General features: G+C 52.5%; 8 protein-coding genes across 8 annotated transcripts; 4 read left to right on the top strand and 4 right to left on the bottom strand.

The window, feature by feature from the left end:
- Positions 1-24: 24 nt before the first annotated feature.
- J4E85_003743 (uncharacterized protein) lies at positions 25-1,718 on the bottom strand (the record flags this gene model as incomplete). Its single annotated transcript, XM_051468009.1, has 3 exons — positions 25-172; positions 476-699; positions 822-1,718. The coding sequence occupies 3 exons, from the start codon at positions 1,716-1,718 to the stop codon at positions 25-27; spliced, it is 1,269 nt and encodes a 422-aa protein (XP_051327601.1).
- A 530-nt stretch (positions 1,719-2,248) lies between these two features.
- Positions 2,249-4,283, bottom strand: J4E85_003742 (uncharacterized protein; the record flags this gene model as incomplete). Its single annotated transcript, XM_051468008.1, has 2 exons — positions 2,249-3,286; positions 3,339-4,283. The coding sequence occupies 2 exons, from the start codon at positions 4,281-4,283 to the stop codon at positions 2,249-2,251; spliced, it is 1,983 nt and encodes a 660-aa protein (XP_051327600.1).
- A 659-nt stretch (positions 4,284-4,942) lies between these two features.
- On the top strand, positions 4,943-6,754 carry J4E85_003741 (uncharacterized protein; the record flags this gene model as incomplete). Its single annotated transcript, XM_051468007.1, has 3 exons — positions 4,943-5,578; positions 5,920-6,702; positions 6,737-6,754. The coding sequence occupies 3 exons, from the start codon at positions 4,943-4,945 to the stop codon at positions 6,752-6,754; spliced, it is 1,437 nt and encodes a 478-aa protein (XP_051327599.1).
- A 904-nt stretch (positions 6,755-7,658) lies between these two features.
- On the top strand, positions 7,659-8,494 carry J4E85_003740 (uncharacterized protein; the record flags this gene model as incomplete). Its single annotated transcript, XM_051468006.1, has 2 exons — positions 7,659-7,919; positions 7,970-8,494. 2 exons carry the CDS (start codon positions 7,659-7,661, stop codon positions 8,492-8,494), a joined length of 786 nt encoding a protein of 261 aa, XP_051327598.1.
- Positions 8,495-8,705: 211 nt separating this feature from the next.
- Positions 8,706-9,636, bottom strand: J4E85_003739 (uncharacterized protein; the record flags this gene model as incomplete). Its single annotated transcript, XM_051468005.1, has 2 exons — positions 8,706-8,761; positions 8,814-9,636. The coding sequence occupies 2 exons, from the start codon at positions 9,634-9,636 to the stop codon at positions 8,706-8,708; spliced, it is 879 nt and encodes a 292-aa protein (XP_051327597.1).
- A 363-nt stretch (positions 9,637-9,999) lies between these two features.
- On the bottom strand, positions 10,000-10,382 carry J4E85_003738 (uncharacterized protein; the record flags this gene model as incomplete). The annotated part of the gene is made up of 2 exons (XM_051468004.1): positions 10,000-10,140; positions 10,194-10,382. The coding sequence occupies 2 exons, from the start codon at positions 10,380-10,382 to the stop codon at positions 10,000-10,002; spliced, it is 330 nt and encodes a 109-aa protein (XP_051327596.1).
- Positions 10,383-11,187: 805 nt separating this feature from the next.
- On the top strand, positions 11,188-13,545 carry J4E85_003737 (uncharacterized protein; the record flags this gene model as incomplete). The annotated part of the gene is made up of 1 exon (XM_051468003.1): positions 11,188-13,545. The coding sequence occupies one exon, from the start codon at positions 11,188-11,190 to the stop codon at positions 13,543-13,545; it is 2,358 nt and encodes a 785-aa protein (XP_051327595.1).
- A 2,402-nt stretch (positions 13,546-15,947) lies between these two features.
- Positions 15,948-17,453, top strand: J4E85_003736 (uncharacterized protein; the record flags this gene model as incomplete). The annotated part of the gene is made up of 1 exon (XM_051468002.1): positions 15,948-17,453. The coding sequence occupies one exon, from the start codon at positions 15,948-15,950 to the stop codon at positions 17,451-17,453; it is 1,506 nt and encodes a 501-aa protein (XP_051327594.1).
- Between the last annotated feature and the right edge of the window lie 527 nt (positions 17,454-17,980).

Here is a 17,980-nt window from a genome sequence, read left to right as displayed (position 1 = left end):
GTGGAGGTACTTGGGCTGAGTATACTAGTCAAAGGCTGACTCGAGGAGCTCAACGACAATGTAGGGCTGGATGTACTGCTTGGAGCGGATGATGGAGCTGAAGTCGGCAACATCCCCGGTGTCGAAATGGAACTCCCGGTTGAGGACGTCAAGGAGGGTGGCAAAGTGGAACCTGTCGATGGCACAACGGAGGAGCTACCTACACTGGTGGGAAGAGTAGATGAACCGAAGCTGCTTGGCGAGAGGGGAGTTGATGTAGATAGCGATTGAGTAAGCCCCGTTGACGATGGTATTGCAGAACTACCGATACTGCTCGACAGGCTTATGGAGGTACTTGACGATACGTCGGCGGAAGGAGTCGGTCCTGAAGTGGGACTAGGCAGAGACACCGTGAAGCCGTCGCTCTGCGTGGACGGGAAAACGAAAGAGCCCCCTGTAGTTGTCGATGTAACGCGACTGAGAGTAGCCGAGCTACCAGACGGGCTTGTCAACGTTGCAGGTGCACTTGAAGTCGTTGGTACGTTCGAGCCGGGTAGAGGCACCGAAGATGTTCCGCCAGGTGTGCTTGGGAGTATGCTTGATCTCAGGCCAGGCAGGCTGCTTGATAAGGCGACTGATGAGGTGATTGCATTTGAAAGCGTAGAGGTCGCAGACGGCGACAGAATTGTGGATAGCGTAGAAACGGGAGTAGGCAGCCCGCTGCTGATAGTGACAACACTCGTTGAAACAGGATACGACGGGTACGGTCTCTGTGGTTGATTGATAGGGCGAGGTAAGCTCGATGTCTCAGACGATGCTGCGCCCGATGAAGGTGAACTTACAGACGACGAGACGAAAGGACCCGACAGAGACAGCGTAGACGTAGTCGGTCCCAACGTTGAAGACACGACAGCCGCTCCGGAAGAGAGAAAACTCGTCACCCCCACCGAAGAGACAATCGGCGTAACATCCGCCGTCCTGGTAGGCAGCGTACTGAACCGACTAGGCGGCGCAATACTGTCCAACCACTCCGTCGTACTATTCACGACAGAAAAGTAGTACGTGCCTTTCGCCGGGTTGGTTGGCGACGCACCAACGAGCGAGATGGTGATGATCGGTCCAGGAACAGTGACGTAGACGATACTGCAGTTGCCATCCACGGCTTGAGCCGAGACACCAGGTATTGCGTTGAGCAGTATGTCCAGGGCAACGTAGCCACCGGCCACGACTATACCCACGAAGGCTAGTGTTAATATGAGATCTTTGGAGATCTGCTTGTCGGTCCAGCGTATCCGAGTCAGAGCGACGAAGAATTGGTATATCCAGCGTATGATGCGACATGGCCACCAGTTGCGAGGCCTGAAGCCCCATCGAGGTCGGGCTGCGGTGGTAGCTTTAGGTTCGGACTGCTGCTTTGGACCTTCCCATGTGCTTGAGATGACCGAGTCTCGTTTGTCTTTTGAGCCCTTTCCGCGTATTACCGGAGGAGCGGGCGATGAACTGGGGGAAGTGCTGGATGTAGTTGTATCTTTGAGCGAGGTGATGGTAGGAACACAGAGCGTTTTCCCCGGGGGTTCTGTTGGAAGCTGGCGACGATCAGATGTATTGCTAGTGGATCTGGTTATGACCGCCCCGTGAGAAGATGTCCATGTCGAAGGGGTGCTTGAGCCATTCGTGTCGCTTATGGAGGTCTTGTCTTTCCTTGACTTGTCCTTGCTGCGGATCTTGTTCTTGCCCATGATGAGAGAGGAAATGTTGTTGCTATGATGCACTTGCGAAGATGTTGCTGATAGGCTGTTGTGCAATGATTGTGGTGCAAGAGGTATCCAAAAGTGCTGTTGTGGTGATGGAGGATAGTCGTACGAGGCGGGTGTATAAGCCCGGGTGCGTGGGGAGTGTACCTGCCATGTTCACGATGAAAACAAAGTAAGCATAGACGATAGATCGATAGACGGAGTGAGGACGACGCGACATGTTTGCAGAGCAGTTGGAAAGCGAGATGAATAGCTGTTGACCGTTCTCGGCTCGGGAGTTCGCAGCAGTTGCGATCCAGCATGTAAGAACCCGCGCTTGACTGATCCCTCGCAGTTGACGCAGCTTGCTCATCACTGGAGGGAAGAGGTGAGACAATCATTTGCGCTGCTTCTTCGAACATATGTTAAACTTCTTGTGTGCGATATGTGCAGTACTCTCGGTCAAAACTCCCAGCCGGCAGATTGGGTCGGAAACACTAGTGATTTGGCGTCCTCTAACGTCGACGCATCCAAAATTAAGCTCTTATCTCCCACATTCTGATATGTCCAGCTTCGTTGGCGACTGCTAGCTGTGCGAGACTGCCTTCTCTCTCCTCCTCTTCGCTCGGCCTTCCCCATGCGACTGCTGTGATTCTGCCGAGCGGTGTCTTCTCGGTAGGCCAATTCTTGAACACGGTTGCCGATGGGAGGTGCACCAGCCTCATGGCGTTATTCTTCCATTGACTCGCCATGGCGAGTACCTGGCCATCCGCCGTGAATGCGAGATGCGAAATTGGTGTCGTCAGGTTCTGCAAGTCGCGTACCGGCTTCGGTGCCTTGGGGATACCGCCATTCGAATCGTCTTTGGCAGGCTTGACTGAGGGGTCGTTCTCGCTCCATGCTCGCCGGTCATAAACATTGACCACGCCACTGGAACTGCCAATGGCCACCCATCGATCGCCACCTATCCAGCTTTCACGTCCGCTCTTGCCACCGAGTGCGATGACTGTAGTACCCACAGCACCCTCGTCGTTCCATCTTCCTATGACGCCTCCTTCGACGCTCCACTCCGTTATCTCTCCGTTCTTGCCCGCAATGCTCATACCAGTGCCGTCGCCCCACCATGCGAAGTCAGCAACACCACCTCTTGACTCGACGCGCACCTGCGTCGCCCACTGCAGTGTCCTTGCATCCAGAATGTTGATAACACCACCACCCTTTCTCGAGGAACCCCGAAGAGCCATGTATTTGCCGTTGGGCGAGAGGGAGAAGTTCTCCATTGTCCGTTGTTCGTGCTGGTGGCCGTATACACGCGACACCTTCTCCACTCTGCCGGTCGCGATGTTCCAAACGTGGAAGTAGCGTCGTCGCGCGCTGAGGAAGATGCGCGAGTCCGAAGGTGAAGGATGGAACGCTGTGGTGACAAGAGGAGTCTTTTTGATATGCAAGGACGTGAGGAGAGGATTCGGGTTCGGCGGGTTGGGGTTGACGTGGTGAAGGTATAGTGTTGAGCTAGGACCGGAGGAGAGGAGCAGCGGGTATGCGGGATGGAAAGAGAGGGAGGTGATGGCAGACTGGAATAGCAATTAGTATGAGGGTCGTCTGCAATGGCATCGCGGTACTCACCGGCCCGGCCTTTGCGACGTCTTTCAGGCGCTGAATGTCAATGGTGCCTGCTTGCACCTTCCTCCGCTTGGCCACGCTTCGTGAGGTTTGTGACAAAATATCCGCATCCTTGAGTAGCCTAGCCAGTGGCTGCGTAGACAAATCTTCCTCGTCCACGTCCATGTCGCTCGCAGAATTATCACCACTCTCGTCGTCATCCATATCCCGTCGGCGCTTCTTGTTGGCCTTGCCTGTCGCATGAGCCGCCCACTTTGGCGTAGGGTATAACCTCTGGTACTGCTTGCGTAACCGCCGCGCGTATTCCTTGCCGTTGACCATGTCGTCGTCTGCCGTCTCTCGCAGCTTCCTCAATTGCGGCACCGACGCCAAACTGACTACGAGCCTCTCGTCGTCGCTGTCTTCCCAGGCGGGCTTGCCATCGTCCTCGTCTGATTCTTCTGCCTTTGCAGCAACGGAGCCCGCAGGCGCAGCGACTGGACCAGCATCGAAGAAGAATAGATCTTGATCTGCCACAGCGTCGAGGTCGGCCTCTTCTGCGCCAGATTCGTCCGATGAATCGCCGTATGCGTTTGCGGTCGGGTCGAGCGAAAAGTTCTCCAGACCCTGCCGGAAGCCTTCAGAGTCGCCAAAGATCATGCGCTCCAGTTCTTCTTCCTCAGCATCTTTCGGCAAGACAGGCTTTTCCTGCTTCTTCTCCGTCTGGATGTCTATGCTCTCGTCATCGCTTTCGTCGTCCTGAGCTCCGTTGTCTCCAACTTCCTCCTCGGAGCCGAACCCCTCAAAGTCATCGTCCTGTGGTTCCTTCACCGGCTGCAGTGCGCCTGCATTTGCATCGTCGTCTGAGCCCTCAAGTTCGGACTGGAATCGCGCAGGGTCTTTCGCCTTCTCGGGTGCGTAGCGCTGGTGCCCACCGGACTTGTGTGGAATCGTCTTTGCGGGCGCCATTGTGGTTTATCGTGAATGTGCAATGAGAGCTGCAGGCGCGCGATCGCAAAACTGAGGGAGAAATTGTTGCAGGGATAACCCCAGTACGCGGCAGGATTAGGCGAGCCTCCGCAGTCAGCACCTCGCAACACCACCTGCAGTACTCAGCATGTAACACAACAACACCATGACAGTATCGCTGAACTTAGCATGCATCATGCTCAATGAATGGAAAAGCGCTGAGTATATTGGAAATTGGCTCGTCGAATTGACGACCTGCTGTATGCGAGTGATTGAGATCATGATCGAGAGCTGCTGCCCCCGCAGGAAACCACCTGGGCGCCTGCATCAACTATTGATAGTGTCCGCGTGACAAAGCTACTGTATCAGCCCTTTTACGTGTAAGGCGCAGAATGACAAGTACACCATCCTTTGGTGGGTAACAATGCTCATATCGTACTTGCAACTCCCTTCGCTTCGGACTGCTATTGGGTGACTACTCCGATTCCGACAGGCATGCCGGGCACGCCAAACACGGAAGGTATGACTCTGCCCTAGGCAGACACATGAGTACATAAGTACACGCAGGTTTCTTCATTTGCTTCTCAGTACCACTACCCACGTTTCACTGTCGAGTAGTGTCTTTCGTCTCTGTCCTACAGAGTCTTCCAACCATCATTATGCCAGACCCGAACCTCACAGTCTCGCTTCTCAAGCCCGAAGAAGCAGAGCAATACATGCGCATACGTCACGAAGTCTTTCGCCCAACCGTCAACAAGATCCTCTACGCCCGCCGCGAGCCATCTCAGGAAACCCTCGACAAAGTGACGGAAGACATCCGCGATGGCATAACCAACAAGGGCATACTCTACGTCAAGTGCGTCGACACCTCGACCGGCGAGATGATCGCAGGTGCACGTTGGCGCTACGTCAAGCCCAAGGAAGAAGGCGCAAAGGAACGGACCTGGGAAGAGGTCGACGCTGGTCTCACCGTCCCACCACCATACGAAGAAAGTGACCCGGAGATGTTCGCGGAACTCTTCAAGTTGTTCAACTCGAACAAGCGGGAGATTCTGGGAAAGAGGCCTTACTATGTGCTAGATACACTGGTTACACTGCCGCAACATGGAAGGAGGGGAGCGGGAAGTATGCTAGTGCGATGGGGTTGCGAGAAGGCGGATGAGGCTGGTGTTGAGGCGTTCCTTGAAGCGAGTCCCATGGGTGCGCCCATGTATGCGAGACATGGGTTTCAGCCTGTGAAGACGGTGGAATTGGATCTGAGGAGGTGGAGTGGAGAGGACAAGATGGAGTTTATTGTAAGTTTGTTTTGTCTGAGATTCTTCAGAAGCGGGGCTAACGATGTGATAGCTCATGTTGCGTCCCGCAAAGCAGCAAACATGATGGTTTGGATCATTCTGGTCGCAATTATCTTACTGCTTAGCATTGAAAGGGTGCAGACCGTGGATAGAAAACGTTGTGACTATTAGTTACCGGTTTCACTCAGTTCACTAACTCTTGCCTATCAGTACACTGCACGTGAATGCCACTATAACACGAAGCCTTCGATACAACTACTGGCATCAGATCACAACTTATCAAACCACTTCACAACCAGCTATCCTTCAGTATCACTTAAGTCGCAATGGCATCGTCTCAGCCGATCTACGGCATCACAGCCTCACTAAAAACCTACAAAACAGAGGACTTTGAGTCGCCCGACCCAGAAGATGAATGCTACGTATGCATGCGTCTATTCAACGCAGTCGACAACAAAGACGACCCAAACGAGTTCCCATGCAAGGCCGTAAGACTCTTACCCTGCGGCCACCTCATCGGCAGCGAGTGTCTAAAGATCACGACTCTGAAGCTCAACATGACAACCTGCTCTCTCTGCTCGGCCCCCCTCGCCGTAACATACGGAAGCCCGATGAACTACATCATGTGCCATCTCTTGTCGAATTGCTATACCCAAGCACTAGTCGACCACGCACTGCTCGTGGGATCTGTACTAGCAAGCCCACAAGTCGCCAACATACCCCTGCTAGGACGGTTACACACACAAAATGACGAACAGAAGATGGCTCTACTTTCATATGCCTTCTTCGCACGAGAATTGACATGGGCAGACGCATTCTCTTTCTGGCTGTACTACATGAAGCTGGTGTTCGTGTCTTTGTTGGGGTTGAGCTTGCTTTTCTTCTCGATAGGGCTTCTGATCGGGCTGGATGACTTCTATGGCGCTCCCATTGAGATGGCATTTCTCTCCGCTCTAATGGGTACGGATTGCAGGGCTCATCTGTCCAAGACCGCAATACGTATGGTCGTCCAGGCTCTATGCATCGCGATCGACATTGGTGGGCAGGTCGCTATGAGACGACATCCAGAGCATCTGAATAAGCTCGTGCTCATGAGGGCGGCCGCGTGGCTTAGGGAGGCTATGGTAATCTTCGGCTGTGACGCTTATCTCTTTATAGGCAGCGGCTTGGTTTTGATGAAGACGTTGGAATTTATCGTAATGACTGGTGTCATCACGATGCTTGTTTCGTATGGGTTGAGGCGGGGAGGGAAGATGTTCAGGTGTGCCTGGGGGTTGTTGCTGGCGGCTGTGATGATCTATTTGACGAATGGGCTTCGCATGATTTCCATCGGCAGACTGACGATTTCCATTGGCGAATTTCCGCAGGCGTAGTTGGGGTAGTCGCGATGGCGTCACAATGGTATCTAAACGCGGCGATGTCTTTCGCTGTCAAGACTGACCTTCTGACACTCACGGTCCTGCTGGAACTATGGAAGTTGTATCAGCGAGAAGATATAACACATATTTTTGTACTCAGATTGTGTGACTTCATTCCCAGCCCTAAAAGCCCTCAAAGCCTTCAAGCATGTAAATGTCTTAAGACTACCACTTTGCTCGCAATCGACGGCCAGTCTTTACTTTAATAGGTCTGTGGAAACTACAATAGCCTGAAATCACAACACGTGCATGCGCGTCATCGACGCGGGTGCGCACATCGCCGCGCTCTCTATCCCTGCAAAGCTTACTAGAGGCGGGCTGATCTCTTCAGCGCCACATGTTTGCCTTGTGTCATCTTCACGCTCACCATCGCCATCACAGATCAATGAGCGGAAAGTGATCGCTGCCTGCGCTCCGCAGGCAATTCGATTATCGCCGTGGTAACGACATCGAATCAAGGCGTGAAGCTGGGATGAAACCGGCTGCGCGAGCGACCCCCCACCCGCTCTAGGCGACAGTAACCAGTGGTACCAAACAACCTGCGACCAGCACTGCCTTTCCATGTGAGCTCGTGGCTCTCGTGACGAATCTGGTCACACATTGCCCGCTGTCAATACCCGTGTTATTCAACAACCACCCTGACCCTAGATCACATCAAAGCCATGGATCTCCCAACTGAGGCGACCACCATCCGCAAGGTCGTCCCCAAGACGCCGCAGGTCAAAGCATCTCAAGTCTTCGATAAAGAGAACCAAGCTCCTCCAACACCATCTAAGCCCAAGATCAAAGAAACCAAGCTTGCACTCAATGACGAAACCTCAGACTTCACCATCATCTGCGAAGGTCGACACTTCATCACCCATAAGAGCATCCTGGAAGCCTCATCGCCGTACTTTGCGCGCATGTTTCGCTTCAACGGCAGTGTGAGTATTGGCAACCACATCGACATACATGTCATACTGACAGAATGCAGGAAACTAACAGCCGAGAAGTACAAATCTCTGACGTCGATACGGTTACCATGAAGCACATCCTAGACTACATGTACACATCAACCTACCAGTTCTCCGGTGGCGAGACCGTCCACCCCACAGCCTACTGCAACCACAGCACCTACGCTCTGCTGCACGGTCCCCCGACCGCTCCGCAGATCTTCAAGCGCAAATGCCCCTGCGCAGGCAAGATGCTATCTGCTTCCCATCTCCTCCTGCACGTACGCATTTATACGGTTGCCGATTACTTTGACATGCTCGACTTGAAAGAGTTTGCACGACAGGGCGTCATAGACGTTTTGCATGTGTATTGGCAGTATGAGGGTCTGGATTTGGCTGATGCGCTGGAGGAGGCGTTCACGTCTACGCTGGATGATGACAAGGGGATTAGGGATGTGCTTGTTGATGCGATGAAGATGCATCCAGGACTGGTGGTTGATGAGGGTGATGTGGAGGAGTGGTTGGAGGATCATCCTGAGGTGAAAGCGAGGGTAAACTGGGACTGAAGAGAGCGTTGTGATGCTCGACTGAGGTTACTAGATTGCGCGGGTGTTGAGAGGTCAGAGAAGGAAGGAACTACTAGTGAGTGTGCAGCAGTGTCTAGTAGAGTGGCATTGCTTGGTAGTCCCGATGAATTGATGCCGGCACCATCTTCAGAATCGGTCACATATGACCTCCAACAACGAGCTTGCAACGATCGGCTACACCGAATGTAAGCTAATGAAGCTTGATACCCCGCTGTAGCGTCCGAGGTCCAAGACCAAGCGGAATACCTATCAACACGTCAGCGCACGAATCAACAGCACTTCAGACTCATCAACTTACCAGTACCATTCATCCCACACCCATCCACAAAACACGCACTCGCCGTATGAATATACCTAATCCTCCCCCCTTCAACCCGGAACATATGACTATCCGGCGCCCCCTCCGTATTCCTCGTGCGATCCAGCCCCGTAAACCCCATGAAAATGTCCACAACACCCATCACCTCATCAACAACATACTTGCGATTAGTCATGGGGATATGTTCAGGCAGCCCACCGATATCACACGTATTCGCCGAGAGATTTCCACGACCAGTATACGCACCACCTTCGAGACGCGCGCAGGGCGTGCCGAAGGGGACGTGGACTGTGACGTCGTTACAGCGGTCGGCGTAGGCTTCGCCAGCTGCTTTGATGGTCTCGCGGGTGTCGCGTAAGGCTTCGGGAATAGACGTCCAGGTTTCTTGGCGGTTCCAGTAGGAGGTGCCGGTTGCGTTGAAGGCCCAGTCGCCTGCGTCGGTTACGATGCTGTCGATGAGGTTTACGTTGCCTTCGGGGTTTAGAGTCATTTGCGTGTGTATGACGTAGGGATGTTTGGTGTCGGTGACGATGAGCTCGGTCATTGTCTTGCATTGTGTGGTATCGAGGATGGAGCGATGGGTGTCAATGGTTAGACCGAAGGCGGGTACGCCGTTGAGAAGTGAGGCGGTCACGTTGTTTTCGAAGTATTTCATGGTGTAGGCGATGTTTTCGAAACGGTCGTGTTGGCCGGTTGCCATTAGGTCGACGTAGGAGTCTGCTGTGTTCTGGAGATATTCGCGGGTGCAGTCGAAAGCCATGGTGGACGTCGCCATCGAAGCCAGGGCAAAGAGAAAAGCCATGATGGTTGTAGCGATCTTGGTGTGTCAACAGCGAGAGTTCACGGGCTTTCAAAACAACGATGTCCAGTATCGTCGCAGGCTGTAGAATTCCTAATGGGATAGGTTCCCGCGTTCCTGGATTCCATGGACGAATAGTAGTGATGCATGGGCGTATGGTACTCTTAGCCATATTGATGAAGGGTGTGGGGCACTCCGGCATTGGACATTCATCGTCTGAGTCTCGCGCAACCCCACACGATCGTTATTCGAATATATTGAACTCTTCTGCAATCGCCGAGACACGTTCAGAATGCTCCAGATGATGTTGCAGCGAGATCGCAGACGCGCCGTCCAGCGTCGCAAGCCATTATCCATGACTTATCTTCACAGCTCTTGCTTCCTGACATCCGGTAGGTGATAGCAATTCCTCAGTCGGCAGGCAACCCACGAAGCCTCGCAGACATTCTTGCAATGCTCTTCATCCCAGTCGTCCAGGTAGTCCCACAATGTGTTCATCGATGCAGCCTGTGTAACGTCAGTACACGACCATCTCGATGCGGCCATTGGAAGATACATACTATTTCTTGTGGTGATGGCTTGCGAGATACGTAGTCGGTGTCCAATTCGGAATCGGCTTGCACTGACTGCGGCGAGCTGTGCTGCTGGTCTTCCGCTAGAAGCGCGAACGCGTAATAGACGCTGTATATCAGCAGAGACGAGAGGACGAGTACCAGCAGAATATGCGCGACTCGAAAGAGCAGCTTCATCGCAGGTTGCGCGGCGATCTCGGCTCAGTCAGGCTGCTGTGGATTGTTCCTGGTGGGATCTCATGAACCACGAGATGGTTGGGTGGCCGAGCGCGCTAGCGCGCTTCCCGCTCTCAGGCCCTGCCACGCGTCTTCGCAGTACTTCCTTCTTTCACCTTCCCAACACTTTCATGGCAGATAACAATCACCCAGCAAGCGTATCGCAAAACAAACTGTTGATCACGCGAATATCGCCAGACTCCAGCCATGATCGCGTCCTCACCTACAACGTCGCCACACGCGCGTTCCGCTTCGACGCGTCCAGAACTTGCTACATCTCCAAAGTCACTACCTAGTGATTTCCTATACATGATCGGGGTTGATACACTGATCCGCGGAGCTGACCGCACATTCTTGAGAAGGCTGACAGAAAAACACATACTTAATCTGTCCGATTCGAAAGTCTGCTAATAATACAATAATGGAAACAGATCTGGTACTGTAGTAAGTATTCTTCACTTTGTAGAGCGGGTGAAAGTTGTTCTATACCGACTATGGTTTCCAACGGGATGTGTTTTCACTCGATACTCGACAGGCGCCGAAGCAGAGCGCGAACCAATCGATCCTTCACGACTGTTCCTGCTGGGAACTTATCTGTCTATATAATGTACCGCTCTCTTGGTCTTATATCAACTATAGCCGTTCTGCAACTTTCAACGGCCGTTCAACCTTCAACACTTTCATACGCCAAGCGCAATACGCTCTCCTATCTTTCTAATAGTCAGCTATCGGCTTTACCATAGTCTCAGTTGAAAGGGTCCCAACGATGAGCGATGATAGCTGGGACGACGATGACCGCCGCCATGACTCTCGCCGGAAGACGAAAGATCGAAGAGTGAAGAATGAGAAGAACTTTCTCGAGACGTTGATGGACTCATCAATCGAGAACAGCATGAACAAGCCACTGTTCCAAGCTATCAAGGTCTGGATCGATTGCAACATAGGCATAGACCTCACCTATCTGGTTTGGGCTATTGCTTTATGCATTCCCGCTCGCACATACGGCAAGGCAACATACGACTGGCTCAGTTCGAACCTCACAAACTCACTTGAGCTCGACAGTAGCGATGCGCTGGTCACCGACCTTTTGATGTGGATCAGCAAGCAACCATCCAACCAGCTGTTCGCATGGCTTCCGACTTTCGAACATTTGGAGTGGAAAGATCTGTCGCATGAGCAAAAGACCGCCAACAATGATGAGAGCAACTCTCACCACCTCATAGCTTCTGCTGGCTACACTCCTTTCTTCCACGAAGGCGTACCATTTCTGCTGTACAAACCGGATGGCCGAACCTACGACAAACTCACGTTACGCTGCATGTGGGGCAGTAAAAAGCCCATCGAAGCCTTGCTGAAAGCCGTTCATAAGACTGTCAGCGGCCAGATGACGTCCCTGACTGTCCTTTACGTCTCTGCCCATCGCAATGTAAACCATACTTCGAGGAAACGTAGTCTTGAGACGATTGACATGAACCCACTCAAGAAACAAGAGCTTCTGACTGATCTCCAGGTGTTCTTTGCCGATGGGACGGAGGACTATTACTACCAGAATGGAACGCCATACCGGAGAGGTTACTTATTCTATGGTCCGGCTGGCACAGGCAAGACCAGCTTGTCTACCGCAATTGCGAGTCATTACAATTTGCCGCTTTGCGTGATTGACCTTGCAGGCATGGACGACACCATTTTGCAGAACGATGTGAAGAATCTGCCCGCTCGCTGCGTCATCCTCTTCGAAGACATTGACGCTGCGGGCATTGTCCGTGAACGCACCATGGCGCTGCCGCCTTTGGAAGAACAAGAAGATAGTGACGAAGATGAGGAGGAGGAGGAGGAGGGGGAGAGTAGCTCAGAGTCCATCAGCTCATGGAATGCAAGGCCGAAGAAGAAGAAGCGTAAGAATGTGGATTCTAGAAAGAAAAAGTTACCGCCTCCGCCGCCTCCCCCGTCGAGGACAAAAGTCACTCTAAGTGGTTTGCTGAACACTCTAGATGGACCTGGATCGCGAGAAGGCCACATCGTCATCCTGACAACAAACGCTCCTGATTCATTGGACGAAGCTTTGTATCGCCCAGGTCGTGTAGACACCCAAGTGTATCTCGGTTTCGCTGACGACATCACTGCTGGCATCACATTTACACGCATCTTTGGCAGCGACAAGCAGGTGACTGTGCCGCGGAAAGAGCTCAATCGCATGGGCCGCCGCTTTGGGCGTATGGTACCATCCGACTTCTTCACTCCCGCCGAGATTCAGAAGTTCTGCATGAACAGACGTGGTCAGCCCCAAAAAGCACTCAACGAATTTCCCCAGTTCATCGATGAAAAGCGGACAGGGAAGACAAACTTCAAGTACGACATCCACCGACGTGCCCCGCAACCCACCTTTCAAAAGAAGGAAGACATACGTGACGATGACTCCAGCGGTGAGGGTCAGGAAACTCCCAGCAGTACTGATGGGTCTGTTGAAGACGTCAAACAACTGGAACCTGGGTCGCCCCATGCACCATCGACCAAATTACCTTCTCCAGCACGGCAGAGGAAGCGCGCAATAGAGCAGCTGCACATCACTCATAGCCGTTACCCGCATGAAGACGACGCCTTGGCTTACGGCGATTATCATCCGAGACGAGGTCAACGAGTTTGGGAGGATCGTCTGGCCGACAGCGTCGCCGATGCGTGCCAGGAGATCAAGGGGTTCTTTACTGAATCACGGCATCCGTCGCACGTAAACAGCCTGCGTGCAAACCGGATTGAAGAGATGACCATGCCCAATTTCGAGCCACGCATGACCGCGCCGTCACCACTCACTCAGTCCAACCTTGATGCAATGTCGCTTGACGAACCTCCAGCGGCATCGCCATCTCCGATCGACTTAAGAGACTCGTCTGTGTACTACACGCCTCTATCGGTTGGCGAACAGATTGAGAAGACTTTTCAGCATCACCGCCGGCCCAGTCATTCAGATGTAGATGGTCGTCGTAATGCCTACCCGCATCACGGGCCTCTGACGGGAGTAGCCGAAGGTAATGCCTGGGAGGATGAAGTGTCACCGGCGCCTAATACCGTTTCACTTCGTAATTTAGACCCGCAGCCGTTGGAGGATTTCGAGCAGCGCTGGAAATGAGAAACAGCGCAACAGAGCCCGAAAGTTGTGGAGATGCAAGTGGCGGGGCAGGCCACGTTGCCGTATACTTGTAGGGTTAGAAGGCTCGGTGTTATTACCCAATACTACATGGCATAACTGGAATCTGCAATTTATTACAGCACCGAAAGTTGGCAAAGCGATGAGTGAATAGCAATGGGAGGCCATACAGTGCCATGTTGACAGATGAATGAAGTGGGGTTTCAGCAGACTTGCATCTCAAAGGAAGACTTTCGGGGAGAGGTGGTACTTGCTTTGGACAAGATCGCAATCTGCGCCAAGTCGCACCAAATGTAGTGCATTCCATTACATTTCTCCGCGTTACGCGATATTCTTAGTGGCCGTCGAAGAGGATCCTCGCATTGCGCAATGCTCTGGTGATGACGCATTATATCCTTGCTTCGTGGCCCGCAGCCCCAGTTGCTAGACGGTTGTGACAAGACTGCATAAAGACGCCGGTAGTCATGATACCCGCCTTGATATGCAGAAGTGTAGCTGCCTTACTGGGAACGACTTCTTCACAGTTGGGCTGAAACGATGCCGGGGCATATCGGACACTTTGGGGCGCGCAACCCTTTGACACTTGGAAAGACAACTAAAGAAATTCGAAAGGGCCTCTTGATGATCTGTGTGAAGATGTTTGAGTGTAAAAAGAGTACGATACCTGTAATCGCTGTTCAACTACCTCGGTAGCGCTCAGATATGTGAGAACGATATCTAGCACATTCCCTCAGTCCACGTGACATCGCGTTCAGAAGCACCATGATTGGGTCGGAGGGCCCATCCGTACCAACAGCACTACTCCTGCACCAGCACTATTCCGTACAAGAAGTCTGGCACAAACCTGCTTATGCAAGTCAGTCACTTTCACTCAGGGTCATCCCGCTCGACGATGCACCGAACTTAGACTATCACTGTTCATCGATCCTTCCATCGACGTTAAACTAACTACAGATAGCACCGGGTGGACTACACGTTCTGTACATGAGTATGGATCGCTTGGCGATGGGGGTATAGACCGTTTGTAAGCTTGCTTCTTCCATGCGAAAAGATAGCACCGGGAGGACCACACGTCCTGTACATGAGTACATATCGCTTAGCGTTGGGGGTATACACCGTATGTATCCTTGCTTCTTCAACGGGGAGAATTGCCGGACCCTTGACTGGGTCGACTAGAAACGAGCTAACCCATTCTCCGGCCCAAGGTTTCGCTTCACGATCCCAGTAGTGCGACTCATCCGGGCTCGACCGCATAAACTAAGAGATATCGGGTTGTACATGCCAGTGGGCTCCGCATCAGGAGAGGAATACCTAGATACTCGACCACCCGATCAACATGTGGAACTGAATCAAGTTTTTAGATATGAGATATGCAGAAAAGAAGCACGTCCGGTAATGCGGGGTCATGTAGACAACCAATTGGTGTGTTCAGCCTACTTCTGGGCAAAAGGGTTTGTTTGCAATTGGTCACAGTATCATAGCCAGTGCACAATCAGGTTCTCTGCCCAAACAATTCTCGCAACCACAAGTCTGTGCTACAGATTGACTCCACGTATATAAAACAGCAATCCAAACGAATGTACGCAGCATATCTCTTTGCGAAGGTTGTTCCGATATGTATGTAGTTCTCGAGACAGAGAGTGGTTATCTTCGACAAGGAAGTGGACAGATCGAGTGCTATGACCCTGCAACATTGTAAGACGGGTACTTCACCCGTAAAGCACTAAAGCAACGCCCACATCTCAGCCCATGAAAGAATATATCAAGGAATCTGTATCAAAACTGGCATGGGATCGATCTTTGTGTGATCGTCGCGACTGTCCATAAACCGGTGGAAGACCTCATCAGACCGGGCGCTTCGAAACAGATATGGGGGCCACTTTTGGGAGAGCTCCGTGGAGTAACGATGCCACATATATATATGCATCGACATGTTAAATGTAGGACGATGTTGCTAGACATCAAGCGAGGCGCATGTGGTCGGAGATCGAAGCTATGAGAGCCTTCTTTTTTTGCACAGGCTAGGCCCAAAGCGCCGCTAGCTTACCCCACCACAGGATTCAAACGAGAAGAGCAAAGGAGATTTACACCGAAACCAATGAACGACCTTTGTGTTTTCGCTTACTTGCCAGTTTCGGACCTTCTCTTCCGCTGCCCAACATCTCTGGACCCTGCGCTGTTGCGATTCTAGAATCTGTTCGTGCACAGGTGAGAGCCGCCACCAGTAGCTTCAACTAGCTCGCATCGGAACCGTGGAATCATACCTTTACTACACGTTTGACACTTAAAGCCACAACTTCGCCACGCACCTGCCTGCCAGGACTTCCGCCTGCTCTTTACTTTTTGGCGGCATTGACGCCGGCCGCGCCACCTCGAAGGCTACCATGGGACTCCTCGATCTTCCACCAGAACTTCTTGACCTGATCATTGACCGTACCGCACCTGATGGTCTTGAAAGCTTCGTACTCTCATGTAAGACTGTGTATGGACGCGCTGCGTCCCAGATCCGACAGCACAATGACATGCGCAAGACTTGGAGCCACACGACTAACATGAGCCGGACTCGTCGCGGTGACACATTGGCTATCCTGCACGACATCTCTCGCGATCCGATCATTGCTGAGTACATTGAGACTCTTTCTCTCTGGGATCACCGGCAAGACGATGAAATGCCGGAGGATACCACCCCGCACAGTTTCCGCGAAGATGAGCAGGAGATGGAAAATATCAGAGATCTGCTGCGGCGCGCCGAATATTACGCCGATGCTGACGAGGAAGAGTGGTGGGGTCGCATTCTGGAAGAAGACAGAGCGGGCGACCAGTCGAATATGGACAAGTTGTATGCGACCGTCGCTTTGTTAAGTCTTCTACCCAACCTGAAGACGCTGCAACTGCCTGATAGGTGGCATGAGGTCAGGGAAGGTGAGGGCGCCGAGGCTCTTGTTTCTAATGTGCAGTCGCTTGTCGCCATGTCCAATGCAGATGGGCACCGGCAGAAGCCCCTGGCTCGGCTCGAGACTTTGTTACCGTTCGTGGAGGAAGGGTATGACGTCAGAGTTGGCTTGCAATGTCTCGCGCCTTTCATGACTCTCAATAGTATACGAAACATCTACGCTGTCAGCTGCGTTGCGGTTGACGAGGATTGGGGAGGTGTTCCCTTCAACTGGCTCAACCCAAATGTCAAATCTCCCTTGACCCGTGTCGAATTCGCCTACTGTTGCATGGACGCTACGGGACTCTCGGCCTTCCTCACAAACACACCAGCTCTCCAAGTCTTCAAGTACTCACACCAAACAAAATGGGATGGTCTTGAACACGATTGGAATGCGGGCGAAATGATCGAGACCCTGGCGAACTACAACAGCGATACTATTGTTGACCTCGCCATCACCATTGACGAGCTGCATGGAGAGATTGTAAACGGTCTTTCCTCGTTCCTGCGCTTTACGAGATTGCAAAAGCTGGAGGTGGACGTTGAATGCTTCTGTGGACCGCCACTGGAGAGCGGACAGCGCCAGGGCCGTGATGCGCATATTCCAACTGGTGCGCGGACGTGGGGGCATATCGACATCCCCTGCATGGGCGACATGCTTCCGGAGAGTATGAGAGAGCTGCATGTCAACACAAACTTCCCAGAGCCGTCTGAAGAGTCCCTCAGGGCTCTGTTCAAGAACATTGTGGTGCGACGTAAAGACAAGCTCATCAACTTACATACGGCGATCATCCGACAGTACGGGTCATCCAGTGCGGGAAAGATTGCCGAGAGCCATGATGTCATTTTGGAAGTATTCGGCGCCGATGGTGACAACCTACTCCCAAGGTCCATGATGCCACTGTGGAAGAGAGAATTCAACAGTCGCGTCGGCGGGATCGTATTCACAAATAGCTAAAGCGAGGACCTGACACCAACTGGAACATCGCAACCTTCCAGGTGCGCTGGTAGGCTGGTTTCCGGATCAGAAGACGCGGGTTTCGACAAGTGCGGTGTTGGTGTAGAACGCGATGCTGGAAGCGAGGCGCTTGTGTGTAGGCAGTGGTGATTTTGGGAAATACCAGAAGTTATGGCTAGCTATCGCTGATTCAGAATTCTTTGTACATGTATCAACAAAAAGTCACTTAATCTGGAAAGCAATGAGAATGTAAGAACGACTTTCCAGTGATCGCGAATGTTGTGATGGCCCTGCATAGTCAGCATGATAGCGCGAGTCACGATTGCGTCATACTAGCGCCCTCTAACCAGCCACCTCGCGCATTGACAAGATCATCGCATACGAAAGCAGGATCGAAACTTATTACATTCAACACATCAGCAGCTACGACCTTGCTAAGCTCGCAGCCATGGCAGTTGCGTGCTCATTCCGAACTGAACACGTCGCGCGAGCACCGGCCAGCACGACCCATCCTTGTTACAGCATAC

The sequence above is a fragment of the Alternaria conjuncta genome (assembly GCF_024043145.1).
Source record: "Alternaria conjuncta strain BMP 0040 chromosome Unknown scaffold_5, whole genome shotgun sequence".
In the NCBI taxonomy this organism is placed as follows: Eukaryota; Fungi; Ascomycota; class Dothideomycetes; order Pleosporales; family Pleosporaceae; genus Alternaria; species Alternaria conjuncta.
The sequence above is the reverse complement of the archived record's forward strand: the minus strand, read 5'-3'. Positions and strand labels throughout refer to the sequence as shown.